The following is a 26,265-nucleotide window of genomic DNA, read 5'->3' as shown; positions in this document are numbered from 1 at the left end:
AGTAATAATTTATTGTCTTTTGTATGCTCAAAAACCATCTTCATTATGAGCCCAAGACGGAGCTGCCACAAGGGCACGCAGGCCTCGCCAGCTGCCTCACTCGAGAACATCTTCCCAGGTCACCCTTGGTGCCCTCAGGTACCAGGATAGGGTGGAGAGGGGTGGAGAGGGGGTTGCACTCTCATGGAAAATCAGGTGAGGACCCCACTTCCTTGGCAGGCTGTTAATAAGGGAAAGGGTGGCAGGCTTGGCTGGGCGTGGGCAGCACGGAAGGGAGGGGGCCGTGTGCCCACATTGAGCAGGGCAGCTCTTCCCCAGAGCCGGCGGCGGCGCGGGAGCGTGTGCTCCCGACGCTGGGTCTTCTGCGCCTTTGCTTGAGACTTTACGGTAAACACTCCTCCCGCGCCCCCGCCCCCAGCCCCGCGCGGCGATCCCCGGCGCCGACGCCAGGCGCTGGCCGTGGTGCTGATTCTGTCAGGCGCTGGCGGCGCGGCGGCGGCGGCCCCGCTCCCTCTACCCGGCAGGACCCCGCTGTCCCCCGCGCCTACGCCCCGCCGAGCCCCCCCGCTTCCCCGCCGTAGCTCCGACCCGGGGCACGGCCGCAACCGGCACCATGCGCTCGGTAGCTCTGCTGCTCCTGCCCTCACTGCTGGCGCTCCTGGCTCACGGTAAGGGACCCCGGCGTCCGGCGGCAGGACAGAGGCGGGGGCGGGGGCGGGGTCCCGGGGGTGGGAAGAGAGGACCGTACCGCCGCCCAGCTTCGCGCATCTGGCTCCCCAGCGCAAGCACCGCGCTCCGCCGGCTGCGCTGGCCCCCGCGCCGGCCGAGCCGGGCGGGGCGCGGGCTCCAACCCGCGGGAAGCTGCCGCGGCTCCCGCCATTCGCGCCCAGCCAAGACCTCGCCTTTAATCATCTCCCCGGATCTAATGGGATTTCTCTGCTGCAATTCATCACGCCACCCCCTCCCCTCACACACTCACGCGCTCACCCGCGCGCTACCTCGCCACACTCCAGGCGTCTAGCAGCGCCCGGGCGCGTGCAGGAGGGGGAAGAGGGCAAGGGGCGGTGAGTCTGGATGGTCTTGCTGGCCTCCCGTGGTCCCGCCTCCCCTACTGCCCGCCAAACTTCGCTAGACTTTGCTGCCCGTACTGGGGCCCCCCGCGTCCTCACTGCGGAGGGACGGAGCCGGATGGCGGCCGGACCCCGGGGTTGGGAAGTCGTTCACCTCCCTCCGCTTCGCGCAGCCACGCGGGAGTCGGAACCTAGAGTACAATTCCAGGGAGAAACTCGGGGGAGCGGGGGCCCCAGATTCGGCTACTCGCTCTGATGGGCCGCAACGGCTGAGGTCCTGGGCTAGGGACTCTGCACCAGAGCCTCCCTCTCCGAAGTCCTTTCCTTGCACTCTCCGTCTTGCCCACTCCGGAGCTTTTCCTCCCTCCCGGCCCGCGGAACCTGCTCAGCCCCGGCCCATCCCACGGCCGCAGACTCGTCGCAGGAGAGCAGGCACCCTACCCTGCTGCCTCCGGTCCTCTGCTCGCAGTCCGGTCTCCAACTTCATTGGTCCCGGGTGGAGGGAAGCTTGGCCTGAAGTGAGCAGCAAGGGAGCGTTAGGGAGAGGATGAAGGCTCTGTGCCTCTGGGGAAGGAAGGTTTCCAAGTCTCGACGGGACCTGCACGGCCCCGGCTCAAACAAACATTCACCAAAGCTACAGACCCCCAGGTCTTTCTTCCACTGCAGCCGGTCGTCTGCTGGGTTCGCCTGCACCTTGCTTGGAATTGGCACCCGCTGTCCCTCAAAGTATATGGTTCATAGCTTCTGATGTAGAGTGGGGAGAAGGTGGGAGTTTCTAATCTACTCGTTGGATCTTTTCAGGTTGGAGGTCAGGGCAGCGGGCCCAGGCTCAGGCTGGGTCCCTGGATGGCAGTTTTCTGCGCTCTGCGCCCCTAAGGACGCCGAAGCTGCTCTCTGAGCCTCCCCGGCCAGGGTCGGTGTGGGTGGAAGGGTGTCCTCGCCCCGCCCCCTGGCTGCCCTCGTCTGTTCCTCTCTTGACGCCAGGTCCTCCCTTGGTGCGCAGAACTCAGAACCCAGTGTTCACATTGTGGGCGGGAGGGTGGGGGAAGCAAGGAGACCCCCAAAACCCCACCCTGCTGGGAGCAGGAAGAGGAAGCAAGAAGCCTGCATCCTTGCCCAGCCATCTGAGGATGTCCCTAGGAGGCCGGGTCTCCCAGGTCTGGCCACATCTTGCTCTGGACACCTCCCCTGGGGCTCAGAGCCTGTGTCTGAAGCCTCTTGTGCAGGTGTGTAGGTCTGAGTATGAACGTGTGAACCAGGGCCCAGTGTGTCTGGAATAACAGGTCCAACCAAGGATGTCTGCCCCTCCGGAGGTCTGGATGTCGGGTGAGGGCTCAGCAGTGAGCCAGTGAGAAGAGTGTGTAAGGCCGCTAGCGTGCGGCACAGCCTCTGCCAGAGAGCTCCCTGCAAGGCTGGAGTGAGACTGTGGGTCTCCAGGAGGATGGATGGCTGGTGTGGCTGAGAGTTGGGGGACCCCCACTGGGCGTAAGTGCGCAAGTGTTGGGAGGAATCTGTCCACTGTGGCCAAGAGTTTGGGTTCCCCCAGCCAGAGTCCCTCCTTGACCTAGCTGGACCTCTCCAATGCAGATGGGGCCACATGCCCAAGGGGCTAGGAGTTCACCTGCTGGGCAAGACCTTTATTTTCACTCCCCAAGGGAGAAAAGGAAGCAGCCATGCAGTGCCAGGAATGAAGAGAGAGGACCTGGACCAGGACAAGCCCTGGCATGCCCCTCCATCTCCATGGAGATTACAGGTCCTAGTGGCGAGGGTACTGAGTTGTCTCATTGAGAGGCAGAGCATTTGGCCATCTCGGGACTCCTGGGGACTCCAGCCATGGGAAGGCAGGCCTCGAGGAATAAAGACCTGGGGTTAGGGTTAGGTGGTACAGCGTGATTCCTGTGGCCTCAAGATCGCCCCCACCCCAGAGTTTTGCTCACACATAGGTTGAGGGACACAGCTCTGGGCAGCCCATGAGATGCCCTGGGAGCCACCCAGAAGTGGCAGAAGGGCCCCAGATGTCGGAGGTCTTAGAAGTGGGGTGGGGGGAGGAAGGGTAAGACCACCCTGGGCCTGGCTCAACCCCTCTCTGGATCCCACCCCGCAGTTGTACGGTGGGGGGAGGGTGCGGTAATATCATCTCTGGTTTGAGGGGCACTGTGGGCTACCGTGATCCTCCTGACCAGAGGATGGTACCCCAGGGATCCTGCCACATGGAGGAAAGCCGTTCTCTGGGAGGGGTGGTGTGTGCCTGGGCCTGCTGTGTCAGTTTAATGATTTTTAATGAGCAATTACCTTTAGTCATTCTCCTAATTTCTGAATATCAATAAAGTTAATTAAACTCTGCGTGTGTGAATGTGGCCTGGGGAGACTGTGAAGGTGGAAGTGGTACAGACTGAGGTGGGGTAGGGTCTCTCCCGGGACAGAGGCCAGAGGCTGCCTCGCTGGCCCTGTGACCTTGGACCCAATGCTTCCAGTCTCTAAACTCTGATGAGCGTGTGTGGCAGAAAGAGGGAGGGAGGGGACCACAAGCAGGGGCTGCTCTCTCTGTCAGGAACCAGGGGATGGTGTCTGGGAGGCAAGGCTTGGAGGAGGAAGGAGAGAAAGAGGAGGGCTTGGCCTCAGGAGTCCCAGTGCGGAAAGGGTTAACAAACCAGGGCTGCTTTAACCTAAAATGGTAATTGCAGCTTCCTGTAGACTCTATGGGAGGTGTGGAATTCTAACAGTACATTTCAAAATCTGGGGGCTGCAGCCTAGGCCCAAGCCAGGTCCCTTTGCCCCAAGTCTGGCACTTTGGGGTCAGGAAGTGGCTGATGGGGATAAGGCCCCATGGGATGCAGTCTACTTGTCACTGGGAGCCCCAGAGGTAGACATGGTACACAAGAGGCTTGCCTAGGCTTCTGAGGAGACTAGAGGACCCAGAGACTAGAAGGGAAGTCTGGGCTGGCTTCTTGCCCCTCCTGGGTCTAGGCTCATCAGGCTTGGCAGGCCTTGGCGGCCGTCCCAGCCTCCTCAGCAGGGTGGCCGCTTAAAATGCCTTGGGGACAATAATGGGGAGTGAGGCGACACAGGGGCTGGGCTTAATTAGAAACTGGGCTTAATTAGAGCTTTCATGCCCCTCCCACCTTGGCTGCCTGAATGCTGGGAGGAATTCTGAATGTTGGCTTCCATACCCCCTCCCTCCACCCAGACGTAGATGTCCAAGTCCTCCAGCATGCCCCCTCCCTCCTTGTCCCCATCCCTCCTAGTCCATCCGGTCCGCATGTGCTGGTTGATCTCAGCTCAGGGATGTTGCGTCCCGTCTGGGCAGAAGTGTCAGAGCTGGGGACCCCATCCCCCCAACAAGAAAGATGGGAAAAAAGGGATTACTTTAGTGAAGGAACTCTCAGCCCTGATGGTGAAGAGCACAGGCCCCCTGGGTGGCCCAAGTCTCACCTCTGCCCTCTCTGAGTCTCCACTGTCTGGAGTGCTCAATGTACATTTGCACCACCTGATGGTTGCCAAGCCTAGGAGCACATCAGGGCCTCCAAGGGCTTGTCAAGTCATGCAGATTTCTGGGTCCCCAGCTTGCTGGCCTGCTCTGAGGGAGAAAGAGCCAGGATCTAGAAGTAAGAGTCTGGGGAGTGGGGGAAACAATGTTGCTAGCCATGGCCAGCAGCTGGGAGGTGTGGGAAAGACAGAGGGGGGTCTTCAAGTCCCCTTCCACACTAATTCCAGCAGGAAGCACCAGGTCTAGGAAGCCCACTCACCCAGCTAGGCCAATCAATCCACCAAACCATCCATGCTCTCAACAGCTTCTGGGCTCTTTCCATTCCTTCTGCATGAAATTCTTTTCCGCTCTTGGGCCAATCTCACTCTATCTCATGCTTTGGGTTTTGCCTTGGTTGGCACTTCTTGCAATTCTTCAGCAGGATTTTTGGTTTTTCAGGGGAAACCTCATCCGACTGGACCTCTAGCTTGGGTCAGGGGTCTCTCGGCCTCCCACCAGCCCCCACTTTCCCTCATCAGGGTACCCATCTTGTTAGGTCACAAGTGCACAGCTGCTTGCTGTTTCTCTCCAAGGAGCAAGACTGAGCTCAGAAAGGAGGCAACCAAGTCTGATTTGCTCAGCCCCTCTCTCTCGGGGCAGTTCCAAGAAGTCCTATTTGGAACAAGTTCAGGGTCAGAAAGGAGAGGTGGGAGCGCAGCAGCGGATCCTGTTCCTTGAGGCTGAGTTTGCCTAGCAAGCACACTATTTTTACATAGATTGTATGTTAGGATTTTTTTTTCCTTTTCCTAACAGTTGGCCAATTATCCCCACTATAAATTATAGCCTTGACTTAGTTTTTTCGTTCCACAAATTATGCTGTCACATCGTCAGCCTGAGGTGGCTTGAGAGTGGGATGCTGATGGCCATTCTGAGAAAGCTCAAGCCTCTCTCCAGCCACCCCTGCTTGTGTCCCCAGTGGCACAGAGCCTGGCATATGACAGACATTAAATACATGTTGAATAACTTCATGAGAGTTGCACGGGCAGACAGCAGTGGAGGTAAGCCCGGAGCCTGGTCTTCTTGATTCCCTCCCACAGCACCTGCCTACCACCTCTGCCAGCTGAGAGAGGTGCCCTGTATGAAATTAAGGACTAATGAAAGGGAGGGGCAACCCCATGTCGTCGGGCTTCTCACCATAGCCCCCCATCCATCTCAGCTTCAGACATCCTCACAAAGCTCAGAGGGGCCAGCATGAAACCTTGGGAGCAGCTCTCAGCCTAGCATGTCCTTGAATGGGAAAGTGGGGGCCTGGGAGTCATCTAATAATTCATGTCCACAGAGCTTTCAGAGTCTAGGTGCCTAGCCTGCCCCAGCTTCCCTCCACCTCTCCAGAGAGAACAGTCCCTAGAGTCCCTGTATCCATACTTCTCTCATGCATGCCACAGACAAGTACTGAAGCATGAGGCCTGGCCCAGAACCCTCAGACCGAGCCTCTCACGTGCTCTTCTATTTATTTATTTATTTATTTATTTATTTATTTATTTATTTATTTAACAGAGAGAGAAAGATCACAAGTAGGCAGAACAGCAGGCGGGGGGGGGGGCGGTTGTGTGGAGCAGGCTCCCTGCTGAGCAGAGACCCCCAATGCGGGGCTCAATCCCAAGACCCTGAGATCATGACCTGAACTGAAGGCAGAGGCTTAACCCACTGAGCCACCCAGGTGCCCCTCACATGCTCTTTCTATTTAATACAAGAGACCAGTTATCCCCACTTTACAGATGGAAGAACTGAGTTTCAGAGAGATTAAGTCACTGACCTTGGGCTTCACTGCCATTAAGTAGGCTACTCCAAAGTGCTTCCCTGTTTTGCAAAACCTGGGGCTGTGTCCACCCCCCCCCCCAGACAGAGGCAAAGCTTTAGTACAAGCTCATGGGAACCCAGGCGACTGTCACTCATTCTCATCACCATGATAACAGCAATACTAGCAGACATGTATTAGGTACCAGCTATGTGCCAGGCACCGTACTAAGCGCTTTCCATACCTTAGCTCATTTAGTTCTCATCCCAACTCTAGATAGAAGTTACTACCTGCATTCCATAGACCAAGTTCAAGCCCATGTGGTTGCACAGAGCTGTAAATGTCACCTAACTTTCTTCTTGCACATTTCTGATGATGGCAGTGGCTTAGCTTCCTGTCTACTCTCTTCCTTGCTGCTGTAGACTAGGGATATTTTATCTTGCTCAGTTCTTAGTGGCAATGAATCAAACATTCTTTCAGACACTTGGAGCCCAGAGCAGAGGCTAGGAGTCAAGTGAATCTTGGTCTTGGGGGCCTTGGTGAATGAGAGGACCAGTTAATCCTGTCTTGGCCTCCAGGCTAACCCCAGCCTAACCCCTCAGCCCCATTGCTGAGGCCCACCCCTCCCCACCTTCCCCCCCAACCAGGCAGGAAAGCCCAAACTTGCCTGAAGCTCAACTCAGCTCCTAGACAGGGCCGGGTGCCAAGCCTGCCCCAGCTTCCCTCCACCTGCCTACCTGCCACCCAGCTGCCAGCCCAGGGAGGGGAGATCGATGCTGCAGCCGCCAGCAGTGTTGTTGGCCATTGATTGTTGCGATTTCTCGGCGGGCTCTGGAGCAAACAAATCTGCCTCTTCTCCAACAACAACCTGGGTCTCCAGCTTCAGTCTGCAGTCTTGCCGGCAGGCAGGCTGGCAAGAGGGATAGGGGGAGGGCCAGGGGAGGTCCTGGCTGGGCCCAGCAGGGACAAGGGACTTTGCCAAGAGATGAGAAGAAACTGAGTGGTGATGGGAAGGGGGGGCCATGGAGAGACTGGTGGAAGATGCTAGGGTAAACCCCAGACCCCACTCATGTCTTGTTTGGGCCAACCTCTACAATTTTGCTCAGCCATTTTTCCATTCCTGAAATGCTATCCTGTGTCCCTCTGCTTATTCCAGTTCTCCCACACCCTCTTTTCCTGATCATCCAGCCCAGAGGGCTCTCTGTCCTCTAAAAGCTAAATGCCTCCCATTAGGAACTTAGCCTGACAATCCTTCATCCATCCATCCATTCTCCATTCAACAGCCTTCTATCCAGCCCCATCAGGTGTTTGATAAGTAGGAATACAACATGATGAACGCCTTAAAGGAACCCAGTTTAGAGGGGGAGCTGCCTTCTTAATGATAAGCTCAGCTGTGACTGCCTTCTCAGTTAGACCTGGACCCTCTGATTTTAATTAAATGAGATACAAATGAGATGCCAAACAGCACCTACGTGATCCAACCCCTGGCCTTCGGAAGCACAGGAGATTCCTAGCCAGGGACTGCTCGGGGTCAGTTTCTTGTCTGAGGCTAGAGGGCTCACCTTTTGGGTCTTTGAAGGTCCAGTAAGCCTCTGGGACCCCAGGGCAAGCCATTGTGGTGCCCTTCATCACAACTCTTCCCATCTTTGCTGGGACTAGGTGTCCCCTAACCCCCCAAAAGAGCAGTTGCAGGGCCCCTCCTGGCAACAAGTCATGTCCATGCAGCAGAATGAAAGCAGTGGGTCTCTCCCTTCTTCCCCCAAACCTCCCACATCCCCTGCAGTCTCCAGGGTCCCAGTCAGAATCCTGACATCAACCTCAGCATCTCCCTTGGTCCCCCAGTCTTCCCTCCCCACGGGATCCTCCCTCTACCCTCAGGACCCTCCTTTCAGCTGGTCATTGGGCTGGAAGGACAGAACTGGAGAGCCCCTATGAAAAGTGCCTGAACCACTGAGCACCCCCTCCACACAGATGCTCATTTGCATGCTGTTTTACCCCCCCCCTTTGCATGCTTGCTCCCTATTAAAGGCACAGAAGCAGACCTTGCCTCTCCCCACTCCTAGACCAGATCCCTCCACCCCACCCCCCATTGCTTCTCCCTCCCTCCCAGCACAGCAGCTGAGCACCAGCTCCTTTGTCCCCCAAGCAGCCACCTGCTGAGTGTCTGGCCTGGGTCCCATCAGCCAGCAGGTGCCTAGGGAGTCTCAGAGCCTGGGAGGGGGGCTATCGGGGCAGTGTGGAGAGCCAACTTATGCCTCAGGGAGGAGGGGACATCCCCTAAGGAAGAAAAGAAGAGTGCTCATCAGTGAACCAGGACCCCCCCAGGACTTAAACCCAGTTCTGGCTCTTGCTGGCTGGGTGAGCTTGTGCAATTCACATCACTTTCCTTTGCCTCCATTTCCTTGGGGGTTCATGGCACCTGTCCCACCTCTTTCACTGAACATCATGGAGATCAAAGGAAATCAGAGCGGGTGGTGCTGGAAGGAAACCAAAAGCCCCACTTGGGGCCGTGGTCCTCCAGGATCCAGAGCTGTCCAGCACCAAGAAGGGCTGATTTTCAGATTGTCAATGGAAGAGCCCAGTGACAGACTGTTGAGGCAGGAATGGGGAGGGAGCACCAGCTGGTCCAGGTCTGACCAGGAAGATGAGACTAGCAGTACGGAAGGATGAAGGTTGGATTCAGGGTGCTTCTAAGGGCCTTCGACCCTCACTTGCTGCTCTGATGGGCACTGTCTTAAACATCATTTGCATCTAGCAAGGGGATGTGTTCGTGAATTGAAACATCTGGTCCAGCAGCTGGCAGGCCCCCTCCTGTCATGAGGCCCTATTTTCTGGCTGGTTAGAGGAAATGGGGGAAAGAGAGTCACCTTCTTTTGAGGACAGAAGAGCCTCTGGCATCTCCAGGCAAAGGTGTAAAGGTGGGATGAAACAAGGCATGCCTGAGAGAGGTCATTCATTTATTTATTTATCCAGCCTAGCCTCCGCTTGTTCCTCTTCCCTCATTGCCCATTCACTTCTTGCCCATCCCCTGGTAGATCTCTAGTCCTGCCCTGCTGGGTCCTTACCAGCCAGGCCAGGAAGACACCTGCTGCTTAAGTTGAGGTGGTATTCCTGAGACTCGAGCCACCTGCGTGGTACCCTGAGTCTGGTCACTGTTGCAGTCGTGTCACTGACACTGCCCACTGGCCTTTCCCAACCCTGGGCCCCAAGCAGATGAGACTGGAGGGATCAGAGAAGGAAGACTTAGCCCTCTCAACTCAAAGCGACAACACACCCAACCTGGCAGAGTCCTTGGAGGTCAAAACAAGGTTGGGACAGGAGAGAAGGCTGAAGGGTTGGGGGCAGCAGAGCTGGGTCTCTCTGGTATTCCTGAGGGTCTTGGGAAGAAAAAGCCCCAGATGTGCAAAGAGCTGCATCTGTGTGCCTCTCCACCTGGCTTGTCCTTCTTTACCTGGGTGTCCGGGTCCATGTGTCCCTGCATATCTAGGTGCTTCTATCCCTGCACCATAGGGCTGTGGTCCTGGTGGAGGCACAAGAGGCCCCAGTTGAGGCTGGTGTGTTCCCCTCCCTGCAGCCCCCTCCATTCTTTTCCTCCCCAACCTTGGGCTCCACTGACCCCTCAAGGAGACTTGTAACTGCCGCTGCTGCTGCTATTTTTAGCAGCTCTGCACCCCTCCCCTCCCCCACTCAGCTTGCTGGGGAAGTGGGGAGGATGAGCAGAGCCTGGGGACCCTCACAGTCTGGAATGCTGGGTGGGTAAGGCCCTCTCCCCTCAGTCCTACAAGTCTATGGAGGCAAGGGGAGCCTGGGCTTGTCCGTAGGTTCAGGGCCCATACCTTGGGGCAGATTAGGCTCCATCCCATCTGCTTGGGGCTGGGAGAAGGTCCCAGGCTGTTCTCTCCCTCCCTTCTCCCCAGGTTCCTAAGAGCAGAGCCCAGGTCTCCAGTGACTCTTCCCTAAGCTCTTTGGAAGTAAGGCCAGAACTCCTAGGTCTTCGCCCATAGATGCTGAAGTCAGAGGGGGGCTCAAAGTGTCGGGAACTTCAGTGTAGGGGGCAAACCTGGACTAGGTGAACTCTCCCCCAAGTCCCCCACCCCCGATCTCTGGTGCTGCCCTGACACTTCCCAAAGTGATTTCAGCCCCAGACTCTTGGGGTTCCTGGGTCCCACCCCACCACTGCCTCATCTGCTCTGGAAACTGGCACCAGATGAAAGGGGCTAGGATACAGCAGTCCAAAGGGCATGAACTAGAGGACGGAGTGGGGAGGCAGCCCCGGCTGGCTTCCTTGGAGTGGGTGCCTGCCTTCTGGGCTCTGAACGCCCTTGCTTTCTGAGGGCCTTTGTTCCTCTGTCTCTCTTCTGTCTGTCTCTTGAGCTTAGCAGGGCAGGGATAGCCCCAGGTCAGCTTCTGGGGCCCACTAGAACACTTCCAACCTCTGTCGAGTTCTCTAACTATGGGATGGGGCAAATTAATCAGGCAGTGTCGGTGAATAGGCCAGCAGATCCTGGCACACCATAGGTGCTCAAAAATAGTCAATCCTTCCCCGGGTTCTTTTCTCACACCTCCATCCCCCACCTCCCAGCTTGTCTTCTCCCAATGCACATATATGTATATATTCATACATAACACAAACACATACATACTTGCACACGTGTATGCATATACACACAGCCTAGCCTTCCAAGTTCTCAACAAATACTGGCCAACATAGAGAGGTGAGGATCCTGAGCTCCACTGCCATACAGAAGGCAAGTGGTAAGTCAAAAGAGCACAGTGTCCCATGCTGTCAGCCCTCTCCCAACCCCACACATATACTCCTGCCCAAGAGGTTCCATTAGCTCCTGAGCGTGGGAACTCCCATTAGGAACTTAGCCTGACAATCCTTCATCCACCCATCCATTCTCCATCCAACAGCCTTCTATCTAGCCCCATCAAAGGCGGGGCTGAGTCTCCACCCAACCTATCCAAAGACTCTAAAACACCAGAGTCCAAGTACTCTATAAAAAAAAGAGACGGGGAGTGCCTGGGTGACTAAGTCATTAAGCATCTAGCTTCTGTTCAGGTCATGATTCCAGGGTCCTGGGATCGAGTACCACATTGGGCTCCCTGCTCAGTGGAGAGTCTGCTTTTCCCTCTCCCACTCCCCCTGCTTGTGTTCCCTCTCTCTCCATCTCTCTCTCTCTCTGTCAAATAAATAAATAAATCAAATCTTTTTTAATAAAGAAAAAAACAAAAACAAAAATGGACAGATCCAGAGAAGGCAAGACAAGCTCAAGGTCACACAGCTTGTTAGTGGAGAGAGCCACCTTCATGCTGGAGTCAGAGTTCTGACAAGACCTCACCAGGCTCTCAGCTTCACAGCTAAGTACAGACACTCTAGTGACTTCCTGGGCAGAGAGTGGCCAGAAGCATACAGCAGCATTAAGGACCAGGACAGCCCAGGGGTCTGGGTTCAGCTCCCTTCCATCCCTAGCCAACTCTCCCAGACCATCTCCTCTCAGAGGCGGCTCACAAAAGCAGCCACAGGGCCAAAATCACAAGATCCGGGACATAACTTTGGCCTTTGTGCACAAAACAAGCCTCAGAATCTTCGGGCTACCGCGCTGTTCATTCACTCCATGGCAAACACAGGCCCTGAGAGCAACCTCAATGGTGTTGGCTGTTGAACTTCAGGGAACTTCAGGGAAAAGGGCAGCAGCCCAGAGAGGTCTGGAACTCAGGAAGGTACCCGCTCTGAGGCCCTGAATCCTGTGGCCGGGTCTTGCTGGGCTGGGTGGCTGGGAGGAACTGTCCATGGTAGGTACATAGAGGGAAGCAGGCAGAAGAAGGAAGGGATAGCTGTTCCTCCCTAGATCAACTCCTGTTCCCCAACTTCACCAGTGGGCTGGGCCAAACTGGCCCTGGCACAGGCTCCAGGGAGAATGCAGTTCCTGCCTTCACAGCCTTCCTCGGCCCAGCTAACATTCCCAAGGTTTTTCATTCAGAGAAATACCTCCCTGCTGCTAACAGGCTGGTGACTGGAACATTAGAGCTGGGAGAGGGCTGACCTGAGTACCCAGCTCAGAGCCAAGTCCCTCCCTTGCCCTGGCCGCACTACGTGGCATAATCAGGGTGGAGTATGGCAGATTAATGAGTTAACAGGCTGGTGAGGGAGGTGAGGCCACCGGGACTCCAGCAGCTCCCCCGACTCCTCCGGTCTCCCCCAGGGATGGAGGTCAATTCTATTACCTCTACTTGGGGCCACCCCCATCCTTTCCCTCCAGGGCCACCCCCATCCTTTCCCCAAGTTCAGTGCCACTTTCCTAGCTCCAAGGAGCTGAGGAGGGGCAGGGCTAGGACCCCTGGGTCCCCAGGACCAGCAGGCAGGCAGGAAAGGGGAGTGCAGGGCCACAGGGGAAGGTGGAGCACGCAGCAGGTGACACTGTTCCAGAGGCCTCATTAATCACCTCTCCAGCCCCCAGCTCTGCAGTGGCGAGACCATATTAGATTTTAAATTGGAAAGCAGAGAACATGGCAGTTAGCCGGGAGCTCCCTCTACCCTGGGCCCCTGGTCATAGCACCATAGCAGTGGGGAAAAGGGAAGAGAGCCACCCCCAGACAGTCCAGAGTCCTGTCTCCCCATAGCCCCGCACCACTACCCCCTACCGAGCCCACGTACCCAGACCCTTGAGTTGTCCAGGCCACATGGTCCTGGAAAGAGTCGGGTTAGGGTCCAAGAAGGGGGCAGAGTGAAAAGGAGGGAGCACAGTGGCCATCTTGGGGAAAAGTGCATCCTTTCTGGGAGCTAGTGCCTTTTGGAGCTTGAGGACTATAGGAAGCCAGCCAGGTTCCAGGGTGTGCCATCCATGGGCAAGGACAAATAGTAATGACTTACAGCCCATGCATGTGTTTGGACCCGCATACACACACTCACATATACCCCTAGATCCGCACACTCATACACAAGCAGCAACCCAGTGTGGTAGAAATTTCAAGCCCAGACTGGGGAACAGGCAGACCCAGTTCAAACCCCTCATTCGCCAGTTTCTTCCACTATGAACTGGGATGATTTACTTTGCTTCTCAGCCTTGGTTCTTTCATATGTAAAGTGGAAAATATTGATTCCAAGCATGAAAGACTGTTGCTCCGGGCGGGGCGGAGGGTGGAGACAGCTCTCTCGAAGGTCCTCGCCTACCCATAGAGGGTGCTCAGTAACTGTGAGGCCATGGCCTCAAGGTCAGCTAGCTGCTCTGGGGCTGCCCTGGGAGCCCTGGGGAGGGGCAGGCCAGGCTCCCTGTCCCCTGTGCTCATGACTGGGCAGGGAGTTGTGGCAAGCCAACAAAGCACAGAGGACATTGTCACTGGACATTCACACACCCTGGTCCCATCCTGGGCTGTATCCCAAGAGACCAAGGCTTCCTGGCTTTTGGCCACCCACAAAGCCCTCCTAAACTGGTTCTATCTGTATTTCCAAAATTGCCCATCAAACACCCCACCCCTCAGAACACCAGTGCTCAGCCAAGGTTGGGAAGCCAACAGCATTGGTGGGTAACACTCATCCTCCCCAAAGGGTGAGTGGTGATGGGCCCAGCTCTCACAAGACCTTTTGGAAAATCTAAAGAAGCTCCAGGGCTCCTTGTCATTTCTCCCTGCCAACCCCAGTCCCCACTTTTCTAAGCTTAAAGGAGGAGAGCAGAGACTGCCATGCCATCTTAACTCTTCTCCAGGACCCCAGCTCTAGATTCTTCCCTTTTGAGAGGTTGTGAAAACTATGGGAGGTAAGGTTAGGTTTGAGCTACTTTCTGTTATGATAGCAATAACCACATGTGGCTATTTCAATGTAAGTTTGGTTACATGAAATACAATTTAAAATTCAGTCTCTCGGTCTCCCAAACCACATTTCAAGGGCCCAAATCACCATGTGTGGCTACTGGCTACCATATTGGACGCGCAGATATAAAATGTTTCCCCTCATCACAAAAAGTTCTGTTAGATAGCACTGCCCCAGGGCTGGATCACCCCTGGGTTTGAATCTGATATATTCAAATTAGTCATCTTGGGAACTGTGCTCCCTGGGTCCCAGTTTCTCCATCTGTAAAATGGAATAGTGAAAGTTCGCAACTCACAGAGTTATTGTGGGAATTGAAGAAGTTAATTCTGGTAAAGCCCTTCGAATAGTGCTGGGCGTGTGACAGATTTTCAATCAACAGTAACGTTCCATATTTTTAAAAAGATTTTATTTATTTATTTGACAGAGAGAGAGATCACAAGTAGCCAGAGAGGCAGGCAGAGAGAGAGGGGGAAGCAGGCTCCCTGCTGAGCAGAGAGCCCGATGCAGGGCTTGATCCCAGGACCCTGGGATCATGACCTGAGCTGAAGGCAGAGGCTTTAACCCACTGAGCCACCCAGGCACCCCAACATTCCATATTTTTATTCACAAAGTCCTCTTTGGCTCAGTGGATCTTAGGAGGTGAGATCTGCCAGGGTCCTCGGATACTTCTCCCATTTTACCAGTGGGGAGATGGAGACTTGGGTTTGGGAAGCGATTTGCATAGGGGACCCCAGCCTGTTAGGGGCTGGACCAGGACCAGGTGGGCTGACTCCTGGCTGGTGGTCTCTACTTACCCCCATACCTGCTCTCTCCATCTAGCAAGAAGACCCCAACCTTGAGATGCCAAAGCCCAGGGTTATCCACCACCCCAACCCACGATGCTGGGAGACAAATCTACCCCTGACAGCTTAGGAAGTAGTGAGCTCTCTGTCCCCAGAGGTATGCCCACAGATGGTACACAGCCCCAGAAGTTTTAGAGAGTTTATTCTTCAGAGCAGTTGGGCAAGATGCTCCCTGAGCCCCAACATAATGACCCCCAGCCCCGCTCCAAGTTTGCTGTGTCACCTGGGAAAGCCCTCTGGACTCAGGTTCCTTTTGTGTTAATGAGGGAGGGATGAGATGTTCACAAAGGCTACGTGGGCTCAGATTCTGGGGATCAGTGTCTTCCCTGCCTGGGGCCTGGCCAAGAAGGGGTGCCTCCATTCATATCTGCACTCCAGATTTTACTGGACTGCTAGGGGTTGACCAAGAGAGGGTAGTAGAAGGGTGTGATGAGAAGGTGGACGGTGGCAGAGAAGAGGGTGGTCTGGGACTGGGTGGCCCACTAGCTTGTGTCAGCAGACACTCTTCCTCAATTGCCAGATGGGGCTGTGCTGGGGAACTGCCAAGGGATGGCTGCCCATCTTTTCCCTGTAGGACCCGCCCCTGCCCGCCTCTGCCCTCCCCTGCCCACCCCTGCCCACCCCTGCTGGACACGGGCCAGGCACTTTGGGGAGAAGGGAGCCTTCCAAGTATGCAGACAGGCAGAATCCTTGAGCCTACCCTTCACTGTGCCAAGCACCAGGGGTCAGCATTTGTGGGCAGAGATGTGGGAAGAGAGAGGCCTTGTGCTGGACCCTTGCTCATAGACCCAATCAGTACGTGTGCAGAGCATCCCCCGCCAGGGAGTCCCCCCAAGGAGGTCAGAGGTGGGAGCTATTGTGACCCATTTGCCCAGCACCAATGGCTCCCCAGAAGGGGGATAGGAGCTGGGCCTAGTAGGATGGGGAGGGTTTGAAGAGACAAAGGAAGAGTGAGCAAATGGGGCAGAAGGAAGAAGGCACCTGTTCTAGCTGAGAAGGTCCCTTTGAGTGTATCTCTGTGTCCTCTCTAACCACTGTCCCCATGGGAAACCATGGGGACTTCCTTCCCCATTGCCCCAAGCTGTGGGGCTCCCATGACAAGTGCCCTAAGATAGTGGGGCCAGGCTGCTGGAAAGACAGTCCGGAGGCCTCAGGGAGAGAGTGGACAGAGATGAGCTATGGAGCTGTCCAGCTCGGGGTTCCAGTCCCAGGCTTGCCACTCATTAGACGCGAGACCTTGGATGTGTTACTTAACCACTCTGGACATGGGAGTCTTTATCTCTGGGGATAATGATACAAACCTCCTTAGAGGAAGGGGAGGAGGAGCGTGGCACGTGAAGGTACTGGGTGAACACTGAGTCCTGGCAGCTGTCCAGCTCCAGATGAGGCCGAATGTGTCCATTCAGGCTCTGTCATGTCTTCTGGGTGACCTTGGAGAACCACACTCCAGCTCTGGGCCTCAGTTTCCCCATTTGTCACACAGGGCTTATATTGCTTTTCCTGTTAATACAAGTAATCAGCAGCAAACCGACCTCAGATGTGGGGATAGTGGCTGTAAATACCACAGGAGCACATAGAATCAGATCAGAAGCCTCCAGAACTGGACCTCAGGCCTCAGGGGCCCTATGTGGCCCTGCTAGCTTCTAGCTGGGGTCTCTATTTCAGGTGGCAGGCCTGGGCCCAGTAGTACTGTGACTATGAAGACCAGGCTGCGGCTCTGGGGGCCCAGGCTCTCTCACTCTCAGGACCTCTCTTCCCTCCCATGGGCTCTGGGATAATGAGGGTCTGCAGGGGCCAGGCCCTCACTAATCCCCTATTAAAACTTGAAAGGGGCCAGGGAACCTCCAGAATAAACTCATTAACTTTTATGGGATAATAAATGTATCCCATTAAATTCTCATTCTTATGCTGGGCCAGCTTAACCTCCAGAACCCAGAGGGGTGGGCTCCCTGCCCACTGTATCCCCAGGCACCCCTGTATACCCACCTGCTGTCAAGCTCCCTCCTCCCCCACAACCCCAGCTGGGAGCCACTGCTCCCACAAAGAAGGGATCAAGGCTGACCTCAGCTCAGAACTCTGGACTCCCCTCCCTATGCCCTCTTTGGCTTCCTCCTTAGGAGGCCAGCAACTGTGGCCCTCTGCAGGAACTACCGGAGTGACAGGGGCCCCTTCTGCCCTTGCAAAGAACGGGGTGGGGCTGGCAGATGGGAGCAGAGGCCTGTCTCTAGATGGCCCTCACCAAATCCAGACGTCGCCACTCCACAGAGGGAGAAACTGAGGCCCAAGCGGGTGGCCCCCTGCCCAGGTCACATAGCCAGTGAGGCATATGGATTTGGGCTTGGAACCTGAGGTTTTCCGGCTGGCTGGTGCAGAAAGATTTGCAGAAACAATAGCACCAATTGGGGCAGCCCACCTGGTCCTGAGGGGGGCATCTGGAGTCTGTTCCAAGCATGCAGCAGGTGCTCCAGGCAGGGTCACTCCACTGTGACCCCAATCCTTCCATCACTCCCTCCACAGACCAATTCCACAGCCCACCAGCACTGTAAACCCTCGGCAGCCTCCTGGGCCTCATCGAGCCTCAGTTTCCCCATCTATAAGACAAGGGCGATAATGCCTACCTAGTTGGATGCTGTGAAGAAAAGTCCCCAGCCTTTCCAGCTTCCCCTAAGCAGAGGCTAGACAACCCCTCACCCCGCCCCCCACATCCAATCGGAGGCTGTCGGGTGTGGATCACCCAACTCCCATGTCTCCCCTTACCAAGCTGGGCCCTGGGGAGGAACGGCCAGGGCAGGTGGCCTTCCCCGGGAGGCCCAGTCTGGGCCTGGGGAAGGGGAGGGGCCTCCAATCCCAAGAGGGGGCCATGGTTGGGGGGTGGGGTGGCACGGGCTGGGAGGCGGGAGCGGGAGAGAATCCACCGGGGAGGCATCCTGAATGGCTCATTAGTGCCGATGAAAGCCTTTTTTCATTTCGTCTAAATACTTTAAACAGGGCTCCCTCCGATGTCTATTTGCATAGCTTAAGAGCTAATGCGGGGGGAGGGCCCAGGCGGCGGCAGGGCCACGCCGGGGCGGGGGGCTGCCGGGGAGTTCCGGGGCTCCTCCGGGGTGGGGATGGCTGTGGCGGGGAGGAAAGGGGTGTTTCCCCGGACCCACCCCTCTTAAAGGGAGAAGCCCCAGGCCCTGCATCCCTCCTGGAGAAGAGGAGAGAGGAGCAGCCCTGGGAGTGCTTTTGGGCCTTCCTGCATCAGGCAGAGCAGAGAGGTGAGGGGACCTTGGGGGAACCCGTCCACGTCCTACACACGGGCCTTAGACGCAGCTGCCCTTTGCTTGTCAGAGGCAATAATATCCTCATTTAAAGATGAGGATGCTGACACGCTCAGGGTCAACACATTCTCTCCGACAGCAGAGGCCTCATCCAGGGCTGTCCTCTCCCCATCCCAGGCCTGCCTCAGTGTTGCCCCAATGGGGGGGGGGGGGGCGCTGCCTGCCCTTTTGAGGCCCTGTAGCCTCAAAAGCTCTGAGAGGCACCTTTCCTGGGCTGACATTTGAACAAAGGGTTGTGGGACACAGTGCCCCTGCCCAGAGAAACCAGTGTTATGGGTTTCTGGTTTGGGGTCCAAGACTCAGATGTGCTTTGGGCACTGGGTGGGTACTCTCTGGGTCCCAGCCAGGAGGCTTCCCGAGAGTCCAGACCAGGTCAGGCTTGACTCAGGTTCCAGATACTAGAAATTCTGATCTCAGCTCTACTTCCAGATTGCACGAGACCTTGGACAAGTCTATTCTCTCTCTGAGCGTTAGTCACTCAGGCTGGCTAGGGGGGTTCTCTGATGGACAGCTCCTCTTTCCTCCTGTGAGACAGGCTAGTATCCTGGGAAGACTGCGCAAAGGTTCAAACCCCAGCTCCACCACTGTTTGACCCAGCGAGTCCTTACCCCACCTATCTGGGCTTCAGGTTCTTTGTAATTCCCATCTCCAGAGTTGTAATGTCAATGATATAATACAAGATCTGAGAACAGCCTGACTGAGCATGTGGGTCCCTGCCACCCCTTTCACTATGCCCAACATCACGCGATCCCTCTCTGTCAATCTCTGCACCTTTGAACTCAGCCCCAGGGGAGAACCTGGGGAGCCTGGTGGCAGGGAGGGCAGGTCACAGGGCCTCAGCTTCCATCAGAGTCACCCAAGATATCCAGAGATGCCCTGTCCCCAGAAATGGCTTGTCTCCTGGAGATTATCTTACCCTCTCTGACAGTGGGTAGCACCCTCCGGGACCAAGTGGCAGCTGATTACGGAATCAATTTGCTCCTTTGATATGCTATCTCGATCCCATTTAACCAAGAGCTCAGTCCCCCCAGATAACAGTCAGTGCAATTGACAGTGACACGGGAGGTGCCCATTAGCTCTGCTCCATTGCCCAGCACCCACCTGGCAGCCAGCGGGAGGAGCGCTGCCTTCCTGAGACAGAGGATCTCCTTGCCCTCCCTCCCCCAGGGAAGAATCCCACAGGTACCTACCCTGGGAGCCACAGGCCACATCTCTTAGGGAGCAATCCTGGAAAGAGACACTTAGTCTTCAGTCTATGTGATGAGAAAGGCTCCTCTTCCTTGTACTAGGCTAAGATCAGTCTCCATTCACCTGGCAAAGACCGTGTGACATCTGGGAGGTGGGCAAAGAGAGGAACCATGTCCTGGCATGTCATAGCCACTGCTCAGACCCTCTATCGATGACTCAAATGAAAGACATGGGACCACTGGCAGACCATCTGCTCCAGGGGGTATGAGCCTGCCTGGGCGCTGTGTTGTTGGTGACTGGCACAGAATGCCAAGGCACAGATGGGCTGCTTTGGTGGGCATCTCAGGAGATGAGGATTTGTCCTGTTTTCTTGGTGCTTTGGAGCATCAAGGCCCCTCTGACCCAAAGCAATGGAGAGCCAGCCCTCTGACCTCCACCCACCTCTCCCATCCCATCTCCTCCCTCCTCCCCTTTGTCTGACACATCAGAGCTGCTATGGACTCCTGAACAGAATGTAGGCCATCTGCCACTTCCTCGTGCCTGCCAATCCATGGGGTGGGTGTGAGCCTGTGAAATGACAGCCCCACCATCAGACATTCAGAGGAACCAACCTTCTTCTTGCAAACTGTTAACGCCCTGGCTGTGTCTCCCGTCAAGTGCTCATGCAGCCATTTTGAGAGCTGTTAGGATCAGAATCCCCTCCCAGCCTTCTCAGGCAGGCAAAATTCTACAGGAGCTGAATCTGGAGCCAGCATCCATTGACTTTTTCCCGGCAGATGAGGAGCTGGAGAGCCTAGTGGGCCACAAGCAGAATGGGCATCATCTGTCCAGATATGGGGTTGTAAAAGTCAAAATAATTAATGGCAGAGCAATCTGTACCTCAAACCAGCAAGAGCAACTAAGTTTCATCTTCCAGAGCCTATCTAATTGACTGGTAGTGGCTGCTTGGATAATTGTGTTGAGAAGGATTCTGAAGTCCCATGTGGCTCAGCAAGAAATACCCAAAATTGGTTAACAGTGTCTGCCATGGATTAGGACTAATTATTCTATCCCTGCTTTGGCTAGTAACACAGGAAAGATAGCGGGGGGAGGGCGGGGAAAGAAAGATAATGGGAATTCAGAATGATGTGTCAAATGAGGAAAAGAAGTAATATCAGTTAATCCTCAGTTAATCCTAAAAATGAAACCCTGGTTTACAGATGAGTAGACTAAGTTTCAGAAAGTTTAGGTTATTGGCTTGAGGTCACACAGCCCGGAAGTGGAATGGATTTGGGATTTGAAGCCACATAGGCTTTACTCTAGAGCTTGTCTCTTTCCCCCCCTCTATTCACATCACTGTTCTAAAAGGATTTAAAACTAAAAAAAGATAAGTGACTTTCTGAGAAGTGAGAGAAATAGGACATAATGGGACCCTAACAAAGATGTCATGTACCCATGAGGGAATCTAAAACAAAACCCCAGGGCTCCTAGGTGGCTTAATCAGTTAAGTGTCTGCCTTCGGCTCAGGTCATGATCCTGGAGTCCCGGGATGAGTCCCACATCAGGCTTCCTGCTTGGCAGGGAGTCTGATTCTCCTTCTTCCCCTCACCCCACCGGTATTCCCACTCTCTTTCAAATAAATAAATAAAATGAAGGAAAAAAATTGAAAATAAAACAAAACCCCAAATATATGAAACATTTCCTGAGACTAATGACCAGCAGCTTCACTGAGAATAGAAAATGAACTTGAATGACCCATAATCTCAGCATAAAAGTCACAGCGGTGGGGCCTGGCCTTCTTGGTAAGGGTCTTACCTCAGGTCTTCAACTCACTGGTTGGAGCCACTTCCTTTCTTTGACCTGTCTCTTCATCTATTAAATGAGACCCCGATTAGGTGTGGCAAATATTTCTCTCTCATGTCAGTCTAAGGTGGCAAGTATGGCTGCCAGAGTGTTGTGTTGAGAAGGATTCTGAGGTCAAATCTGAGAAGAGCGGGAACTCATGGCAAGATAAATCAGTAATGTCTGTCTACCTCTGGTGTAGGAGGAGAAAGGATATCTCATGAGACATCCTGGAAATAGGTGATATCATCTCATTCCCGGGTCTTGGATTCTAGAGCTCCTGGTTCTCAACAGATCGTAGGATCTCAACAAATCGTAGGGTCCCCTACGATTTGGATGGGCTGTGATGCCCCTCCCTGTGGGGAAGGGGGAGAATCTCTGATCATGCGTTATTATTTCAGGACTCTCCTCAGAGACCCCAACCACGGGGGAAGGGCAGGCCCCAGGCATCGAGGAGACAGACGGGGAGCTGACAGTGGCCCCCACACCTGAGCAGCCAGAACGAGGCGTCCACTTCGTCACAACAGCCCCTACGTTGAAGCTGCTCAACCACCACCCACTGCTCGAGGAATTCTTACAAGAAGGGCTGGAGGGTGGCGAGGAGAGGCTGAGGCCAGCACTGCCTTTCCAGCCTGACCCACCGACACCGTTCACCCCGAGTCCCCTTCCCCGCCTGACCAACCAGGACAGCCGCCCTGTCTTCACCAGCCCCACTCCGGCCATGGCTGCAGCTCCCACTCACCCCCAGGCCAGAGAAAGACCCTGGAGCCGGGAGTCTGAGCCCCCCATACTTCGTATCATGGCTCCCCTACCTCCCGTGCCCAGCCTGGGTTCTGGGGAAAGGCCCAATACTACACCCCCCAGCAGAGCCTGGACCCCGACCCAAGAGGGTCCTGGAGATATGGGCAGACCATGGGCTCCAGAGGTCAAGTCCCAGACCCTGGGGCTTGGGATGGAGGGAGCCATCACGACCTCCACGGCTTCAGGGGACGATGAGGAGACCACCACCACCATTGTCACCACCACCATCACCACCGTCCAGCCACCAGGTCAGCTCCCCGCTGGCTTGGAGATCTGGAAATGGGTTTGGGGGAATGGCGGGGCCCCTTTAGTCCCCTGCCCCTGTCACTATGCCAGCCTGCCTTGCCCTTTGGCACCAAGGGCCAACCTGCAGGAGGCAAGTGGATGGGAACCAGATGGCCTGGGTTCAAATCTGAATCTGAAGCAATGACAACAGACCCTAGGAATTTTGCTGAACCTCGCTGAGACTCATCTGTAAAATGGCGATAAGACCCACCTCATTGAGCCACTGTGACAACTGAGATAAGATTGCACCTAGTAGGTGTTCAAAGGTGGTCCCCTTCTTTCAACAGGGAAATAGGTGCCCCAAGAGCTGGGCTTCACCACACACACACACAGAGAGTGGTCAGCCTTAGTTGAAGCAACATCCCCAGAGCGGGGCTTAGCCTTGTGTTTCCTCCTGCCTCCCAGGCCCTTGTAGCTGGAATTTCTCAGGCCCGGAGGGCTCTCTGGATTCCCCCACGGCCCCCAGCTCACCTACAGATGTCGGCCTGGACTGTTTCTACTACATTTCCGTCTACCCCGGCTACGGTGTAGAAATCAAGGTAAGCAACCTGGCTCCCACCGGGATAAAGCTGGGACTAGTGTGTTATTTTTCCAGAAAGGTGCTGGCTACTGGCAGAGGTGGGGATACTCAGCGGCATGGTTGGCCTAGAGCTGGGGCTGGGCCTAAAACTTGGTCAGCCTCTGCCCTGTGCTTTAGGGAGGGAAGAGCTACTGTTCCCAAGGGCTTGATCAGGAGCTCAGGAGAGTTTAAGGAGGGGCTCAACTCTTGGATGAGCAGAGGAGTGTGTGAGGGTCTGAATTTATGTGGTTGTGGGGGGCATGAATGTAGGGCTTCGTGGTTGGGCCTGAAAGAGCCAGGGGGCCTCATTGACTGACTTACATGCACTCACTCACTCCTTCAGCAAATACTCCCTGAGCAGCTCCTCTGGGCCAGGCCCAGTGCTGGCTCCCGGGGTGCAGAGCTGGGGAAGATAGACATGGCACACCATTAGAGAGAACCATCTGGTGGGCAAGTCAGACCCACAGCCCCAGCTTCCTTCTCCCTGCCTCCCTGGGCCATCTCATCCCTCCCTTGGGATTAATACTCTCTCTCGATCCTCAACCCTAAGCCTGCAGGTCCTCGTGGATGTCCCATAGGCTCTTCTACCTCCACGAGCCTCAAAGCTAACTCTTCCCTTTTGCTCCCCTAAACCTGCTCGCCAAACACCACTCCTGACCTCAGAGATGGACACCCCAACCCTTCAGAAACATGGAGCAGGGCCACCACCATGCAATGTGGATGGTGCCTGGAGGCCAACTTGGCCCTTCTTTCTTCCTCTTCCCTGAGTCCCATCAACTGGTGTCTCCATTCTATCATGACACTACCCAAAACTCAGATCTGCCGGCTTCTCCCGTCCATCCCACCACCACCATGTGGTCCATCCTCCATCATCCCTCCCCCAGGTGAAGCAGTGGCTGCCCCACTGGTCACCCCACTCTTGCCTGTCCCTGCTGTCCTCCCCCTCTACTGTAGTCACTTTTCTTTTATTATCTTTTTTTTTAATTATATAAGTAAGCTCTTCTGCCCAACGTGGGACTTGAACTCATGACCATAAGATCAAGAGTCGCATGTTCTACAGACTGAGCCAGCCAGACGCCCCTCCACTGCAGTCATTTTCCCATATGAAGACAGTCCTCCCCTCCACACCTCCCCAGAGGCCTCTGAACGGAGGCCAGTCCCTCCAGGCCATGTCCAACCACTCCCTCCCTCATTGTCTCCCTGACCCTTTGCACTGACCAGCTAGCTGGATGGGCCGAGGTTGCTTTCCCCACAAGCCCCAATGATACGTCCTGGACCCTCTGCCCAGAAGTGTCATCCTCCTCTCCCTTTCTGGGACTCACTCTCGGTGTCACTTTCTCGGTGACTTCTCTCCTGATGCCCCATCCTATAAGTCTGTTAATAGCTGGCCACATCCCCAACCAGATTGTGGGCTCCTTGAGGAGTACCCTGAATGGGGGCCCAGAATGGGGTCTCCGTGGACTGGCTGAATGAATGCACAGATGGTTGGAGGAAGGAAGGAAAGAGGTAACAGTGGCCTGAGTCTGGAGAGAGAATGGAGGTAGAGGCGGGCATTCGGCCCAGCTGAGAGTATCAGGCAAGTGACTGAGAACAGAGGGAAGCGGGCAGAGGAGGTCTGGGAAACAGGGCAGTTCTGGCCGTTCCTAGCTCTCAGCCTGCTCCCCACCCGTCCCTATGCTCCCCACCCATCCCTAAACCCCTGGATCTGGGCCTGGAGCAGCTACGCCTGTCCTGGGGATGTCAAGGCCAGGTCTCTGAGTCAGGCCCAGAAGAAGGGGTACCCTCTCCCCCCACCAGTGTGCCCCTCCCCTTCTCTCTGTGACCGTTTGCTCCTGCTCTACCAAGCCCTGGGCCCCTCGCTCTGGGCTGACAGGGAGGGTAATTAGGAGCCTCCGCCACCCACCCCAAGCCATTAGCACTCAGTGCCGCTTAATTAAGGTAATTAATGTAAAATCATCACCTAATGAGAGGTGGCACCGGCTGTGGCTCACCGGGTAGAAGGCACCAGCTGCAGGTGTGGGGAAGGGGGTGGGAAGGGGCAGATGCCAGGCCGGGGGCCCTCCTGCCAGCCTGAGCTGGCATCACCTGCCCCCCAAGTCTGCCATTCCCACTGAAGCCCCCTGAGCCAGGCTGGGCCCAGTCCAGGTCCTCTCCACAAAGGGGCAAGATGCTGGCTCTGTGGGCTCCAGCCCTGGCCCCGGGCATGAGCCCCACCCTGCTTGCCCCCCACCATAAGCCCTGTGTCTATTGTCATCTGGGGCTGCCACATTTTTTTTTCCATCAGAATGCAAAAGCTGTTACCAGGCAACCCTGAGATGAAGACCTGTCACAGCCCGGGATGGCGGTCTGGAAATGTGGCCGCCAGACGCTGGCACCGCCCTCCACCCCACCACCGTGGGGCAGAGTCCTTGAGAGATCCAGTTGGCCCTGATGGCCAGAATTAAGAGTCTGAGACCATGGCAGGAAGGCCCAGGGGGGGTGGGGAGGGGGAGAAGGGACAGCATCAGCCAGTGCTGAAGCAAGGGTTACGGTTCATCTCCTTCGGGGACCAGATCTGGAACCTCTGCTCCTCCTGGGGCTCCCAGCCACACCATCCAGGTCGCCTGGGGATCAGAAGAATTAATTACTGATACTGCAGACCAGTACCAATGGAGAGTTGGGGAAACTGAGGCCAGCAAGGAAAGGCAACTCCCTAAGGTCACTCAGTGAACCATTAACTCACATTTTTTTGTTTGATGAATGACTTTGCTCTACAAATATAAATGGAGAAACTACCACGTGGCAGGCTGTGTGCGGGGGCACTGGACACGTTCCTGGGGGAGATGGAAATCAGAAGCACTGACCGGAGAAGGTTCAGCACCATTGGGATGGAGTGGGAAGCAGGGGCATGGCAGGAATGCAGGGATAGGGCACACTTTTCAGCCTGGAAGGTCAGAGAAGGCCTTCTGGAGGCCATGATAGCTGCTCTGGGACCTGATAGAGGAGAGGTCAGCTGACACACCAGGACCAGGAAGCCATGGCTGAGGTGGTCTGGCTGTTGATGGTTCCCAGGGCTGCATGGGACAGGTGACTTTTATTGCATGTAAGCAAGAGGTGAACCTAGGTGCTTCTGGATCACCCTCCTGCCAGAGGCTAGGCCTGAAAACAATGCTGGTCTCCCTGGGCAGTGGGGGATGGAATGGGTGAGGTGGCTGGAAGGCTGAGAAGGTGCCCATGGCCTCTTCAGACTTGGGGAAAGACTTGTAGCTTCCCTCCATTGTGGGTGAGCCCTGGCCTGCCCCTCCTCGAGTTCACAGGGACGG

General features: G+C 55.5%; 1 protein-coding gene across 4 annotated transcripts in view; it reads left to right on the top strand.

The window, feature by feature from the left end:
* Positions 1 to 457: 457 nt before the first annotated feature.
* SEZ6 (seizure related 6 homolog) overlaps positions 458 to 26,265 on the top strand; it is a 44,541-nt gene continuing 18,733 nt past the window's right edge. For all 4 annotated transcript variants that reach the window (XM_047709048.1, XM_047709047.1, XM_047709046.1 and 1 more), the window contains exons 1-3: positions 458 to 668; positions 21,720 to 22,367; positions 22,810 to 22,943. In XM_047709048.1, coding sequence (XP_047565004.1) covers positions 614 to 668; positions 21,720 to 22,367; positions 22,810 to 22,943 — 837 coding nt within the window. In that variant the 5' untranslated portion in view covers positions 458 to 613. The remainder of the gene's footprint in view (positions 669 to 21,719; positions 22,368 to 22,809; positions 22,944 to 26,265) is intronic.

Source organism: Lutra lutra, chromosome 16 (assembly GCF_902655055.1).
Source record: "Lutra lutra chromosome 16, mLutLut1.2, whole genome shotgun sequence".
Lineage (NCBI taxonomy): Eukaryota > Metazoa > Chordata > Mammalia > Carnivora > Mustelidae > Lutra > Lutra lutra.
This window is presented reverse-complemented; position numbering and strand designations above follow the sequence as displayed.